Source organism: Aplysia californica, unplaced genomic scaffold, assembly GCF_000002075.1.
Source record: "Aplysia californica isolate F4 #8 unplaced genomic scaffold, AplCal3.0 scaffold00032, whole genome shotgun sequence".
In the NCBI taxonomy this organism is placed as follows: Eukaryota; Metazoa; Mollusca; class Gastropoda; order Aplysiida; family Aplysiidae; genus Aplysia; species Aplysia californica.
This window is the reverse complement of record NW_004797302.1, coordinates 1,577,314-1,581,879: the sequence shown is the minus strand read 5'-3', so window position 1 is coordinate 1,581,879 and position 4,566 is coordinate 1,577,314. Positions and strand designations below refer to the sequence as shown.

Genomic DNA, 4,566 nt, shown 5'->3' with positions numbered 1-4,566 from the left:
AGAGAGAGAGAGAGAGAAAGAGAGAGAGAGAGGGAAAAAAAGAGAGAGAAAGAGTGGGATAGAGAGCAATAGTGAGTATGTTAGAGCGAGGGACGGAGAAAGGAGAAAAAGAGAGAGAGAGAGAGAGAGAGAGAGAGAGAGAGAGAGAGAGAGAGAGAGAGAGAGAGAGAGAGAGAGAGAGAGAGAGAGAGAGAGGGAGAGGGGGGGATTTTCACGTGTTTAGGCAAACATACTTTCCCAAAGTCTGAATCTTAATTTACCACTAAATTTTCTAATCACTAAAATTTTAATAACTGTATTAGATCTAGTGTTTTATACTGACGTCAACATAGTGATGGGTAATAAAGAAAAAGAAAATAAAAAACTGTTGAAGCAGTATTTGTTTAACTCCTTTATCAACACTGTTAGGGTTATTTAGGAGGCTGGACCTGCGAGTTTAACGTTCATCTCCGAAAGGACCGAGCCTAGTGGGAAATTCGTGTAAAGTGCCTTTCCCAAGGCAACAACATTGGACTGAGCTGAGGCTCGAAACCCCGAACCCGCAATCTCACGATTTCGAGTCCGGTAGCCTAACCACTAGGCTACCGACGCCACTTTAAGACTGAGAGAAACTGGCAGAATATATGTTCTAGTGAATTCAAAGTCTTTGAACAGCTTTTTCTGAATAAGGGTGATATATTATTCTGAAGGCACACGGTGGTTAAAGTAGTGATTTGTCAACCTCTTTATAACCAGCGCCCCCTTGTGCCACCTATAAGAGGCTAACATTTTCCTGTCATCCCCTTCTGTTTTATGAGCAAGGGTTTGTGGAGAACAATATCAATATTTTTACTTTTTCATTACACGCTATACTATCCCTGACAGAAGACGGGTATATACCCCCTGCCCACCCCGCCCTCAACTTCCCCCCTACCCCAAAAACAGCCCTTCGCCCCAACCCCCCCCCCCAAAAAAAAACCCCGAAAAAAAACAACAACCAAACGAACAAACTAGCAAACACACACACAAACAAACACCCCCCCCCCACCAGCAACAAAAAACCCCCAAACAAATACCCTCCCCTCTCCCGAACAAAAATAGGTTGATAAAAAGATTTCACCCTTCGCCTTTCAGAGCCGAGTCGAGATGCAGACACTACATGATAGACCAGCTGAAGAATGGAAAGTTCATCATTGTCGGAGAGCCCAAAGTCCATCGCTCTCTGCACGACATGGTGTCCTACCACAGAAAGGTAAGTCCCTTCTTTTGTTTGTGAGGGATCGTGGTGAAATCAGGTGCTCGTGAAAATAATGACTTTGAAGAGAAATGCATTTTCTCACCAGTTTGACAATTTGTATTACAATTTAGTTTTTTGGCTAAACACCATTTATGTTTATAATGAAACACATTGATGAATTTTACTGAAAAACCTTATTTAAAGGCACAAAATAATATGTAATTTTTAGTTTTCAAGGACTCTTAAGCTATTGAATTTACCAAACTTTGGGGGTCATTTTTTCATCAATTGAACAACTAAAAACAGGCTACCCCACCTTCTTCAATCGCAAATATCTCGACTTCAATTCAAGCCATATGGATATCTTTTTCCACTGAAAGCAAGGCACATGAATAAGCTATCCTATGATATCAATAACTCGACGTGCCTAAAAAATGATGATCGACTGATTCCACCACATTGTGACACATTTGTTATTTGGTATTGGATATTTCTACAGAAAATGTGTCAACCTGGTAGCAGTTGTTATGCTTCTAGAAGAACAGAAACTGGAAAGAATGGACATCTGTAGTAATTAATGATGACACTGTTACTGTAGCTGCTACTGCTACCTCTGCTGCTGCTGCTGCTGCTGCTGCTGCTGCTGCTGCTGCTACTGCTGTTGTTGTTGCTTTTGCTGCGGCTGCTGCTGTTGTTGCTGCTACCTCTACTGATGCTGTTGCTGCTGCTGCTGCTGCTGCTGTTGTTGTTGTTGTTGCACCCATTTGATTACCGCATTCTTCTCCCCCTCCTGTCCTAATTTCTTTATATGCGACGGCTCAGGCTTCTACTGTTCTTCCAAAAGAGGTACATGATATCGATACTATCCTAAACTAATAAATGTTTTCTTTTCAACCCAAAAGGGGAAGTTTAAAAACGGGGCCCACTTTTTGACAGTTCCGGTCCTTGTGGTCAGGTAAGGCCGTCAAAAATGTTTACCGAGGTTTTCAGTACTCTTTAATTTAAAACCCGAGACCGCGACCCAGTGTTTTTTTTTGGGGGGGGGGGGGGGGGGCTCTCGTTGCCTAGAATAAGGTGTTCGCCCCTCATTCCAAGGTTCCGGGTTCGAATCCGGGTAGCGACGGAAACATTTTCTTCTAAAAAACTGTCTCCTTTCACCCCCTTTCCTGCTTTCTAGTAATGTTCTGTCGTCTGCTTTTGTCTCCATTTTCTGCCCCTCCATCCCCTCACCTCCTTCGCCCGCTCCTCTGGGCTCCTGATTCTTTCTGCAGCCTTTCTACTGCTAATCCGTAGCTCCTTCTTACATCTGTCTTTCAGCCACACTCGTGATCTTCTGGTAGGAAAGATCAACACCTAGCCTTCTCGGACAAGGGCAAGAAATTTCAGAGGTCCCGTGTGCAAGTTCCGCACCTTAAAGACCCCCCGCTGGTCTAAAATCGATAAGAGTGGGCTTCGGCTGCCAACTGTGCAAAATTCAAAATTTCCTACAAACTGAAAATTAATGTTGAATGTGTCCCGCACTCTCATATGACCTTATGCAGTTGAGAGCGCCGTAAAACGCTTTTTTTAAAAGTGTTTGTTCATTGAGTCCACATTATTAGCCATGACTCAAGAGGCAACGGCTTTTATTGTAAACCAACCTTTACATTATGTGTATGTGTATGTGCTGGTGTGTGAACGTGTGTGTGTGAACGTGTGTGTGTGTGTGTGTGTGTGTGTGTGTGTGTGTGTGTGTGTGTGTGTGTGTGTGTATGTGTGTTTGGCTAGGATTGTGAGAGTGAGTGAGTGAGTGGGGAGACAGAGAGTGAGAGAGAGAGAGAAAGAGAGAGTGTGTGTGAGAGAGGGAGAGCGAGAAAGATAGATAGAGAGAGAGAGAGAGAGAGAGAGAGAGATAGAGAGAGAGAAAGAGAGAGAAAAGAAGAGAAATGAGGGGGATAGAGAGTGATCATGAGAATGTTGGATCAAGGGACGGAGAAGGAAGAAAGAGAGACACAGAGAGAGAGAGAGAGAGAGAGAGAGAGAGAGAGAGAGAGAGAGAGAGAGAGGAGGAAAATTTGTATGAGTGTGGGCAGACATACTTACCCAACGACTGCATCTTAATTATTTTATGACTTATCACCCCTCCCTTCCCTGCATTTCATCATCGTCAATGCCTTTCACCCCTGGCAGGGCATAGGCCACATACAAGCTCCTTCCATTTATCTATCTCCTGGGCCATCCTTCCAAACTCGTTCCAAGTCAACTTCATCTCTCTCGTGTCTCTTTCCAAGCATCTTCTCCATGTTCCCCGTTGCCTACCCCTGCCTCGTGCTCCCTGTGGTTTCCACTGCAGTGACTGTCTTGTGATGTTTCGGCTGGGCTTTCTTTCCCTGCATTTACCAGTATAATAATACACTAATCTTTTCTCCTCTTTTGTTTAGGAGACTGGGGAATGTGATTACTCAGATCTTGTGAACGAGGACGTCTACTTTTTGCTGGATGCAGAATATCAGGTAAGTCAAAGATCGCTACAGTGCTTTTGAGACTTTTCACAAGCATTGGGCACGTTTGTGTGTTAAAAAACAAAACAAATAAGACCATTTTTGGGTGTACCAAGTTGTTACGAATTCAGACGTCTACGTAATTTATGACATTTCAGCTCTTTTATGAGAATAAGGAAGTTAAAGTTTGTCTATATATATACGCTCCTCAGCAAAGTTGTATCACTAAACGAAAATTACTATCAAAGACAAGGGTTTCAGATTCTGTAGGAGATGTACAATTTAGGTCATTTCCGAAAATCTGAAACTAATGCCACATCTAAGATCGCGCGGGGTACCTCCTACACATTATGAAACCAAGGGATAATATCTTCAAAGAAAAATGAAAAAGCCCCCCCCCCCCCCCTTTCCCCCAAAAAATAAAAAGAAAGAAAAAAAAGACAGAAATACCAAACAAGCCCAGCGCATACTGTGAAGTAAGGAACATAATTGTATTTCACAGGTGACCCATATAATTCATTTAAACATTATAAACTAACTGCGTCGAATCGGAACACAGATTCACATAATTGAGAGTTCCCAGAACATGTCTTTTGAAATTCTCATTGTGTATTTGATTTGTTAAAAAAAAAAAAATTCCCTCGGGGGTGGAGAAGTTCATTAAGAAATGCAAAATAGTTTGGTACTAGGATGCCTTGTAACAGAAAAACCCAAACCCCCTTCACCCACACACACTGAGTTTGACAGTTCTTTTTTTTTAATTTGAAGAGATTCTAATTGCTCAATGTGCATTTTGAGCTCCCCCAAGAGACAGAGAAAGAGAGAGCGAGAAAGAGCGAGAGAGAGAGAGAGAGAGAGAGAGAGAGAGAG

At 42.7% G+C, this 4,566-nt stretch overlaps 2 protein-coding genes across 2 annotated transcripts in view; both read left to right on the top strand.

The window, feature by feature from the left end:
* The window catches only part of LOC101853997 (unconventional myosin-VIIa), a gene marked incomplete in the record, with an annotated part of 37,288 nt that extends 35,113 nt beyond the window's left edge, over positions 1 to 2,175 (top strand). Inside the window, 2 exon segments of the mRNA XM_035973819.1 lie at positions 1,114 to 1,231; positions 2,119 to 2,175. Of these exon segments, the coding sequence (XP_035829712.1) occupies positions 1,114 to 1,231; positions 2,119 to 2,175 (175 nt within the window).
* A 1,109-nt stretch (positions 2,176 to 3,284) lies between these two features.
* LOC106014186 overlaps positions 3,285 to 4,566 on the top strand; it is a gene marked incomplete in the record, with an annotated part of 3,898 nt that continues 2,616 nt past the window's right edge. Inside the window, 1 exon segment of the mRNA XM_013091315.2 lies at positions 3,285 to 3,708. Within this exon segment, the coding sequence (XP_012946769.1) occupies positions 3,695 to 3,708 (14 nt within the window).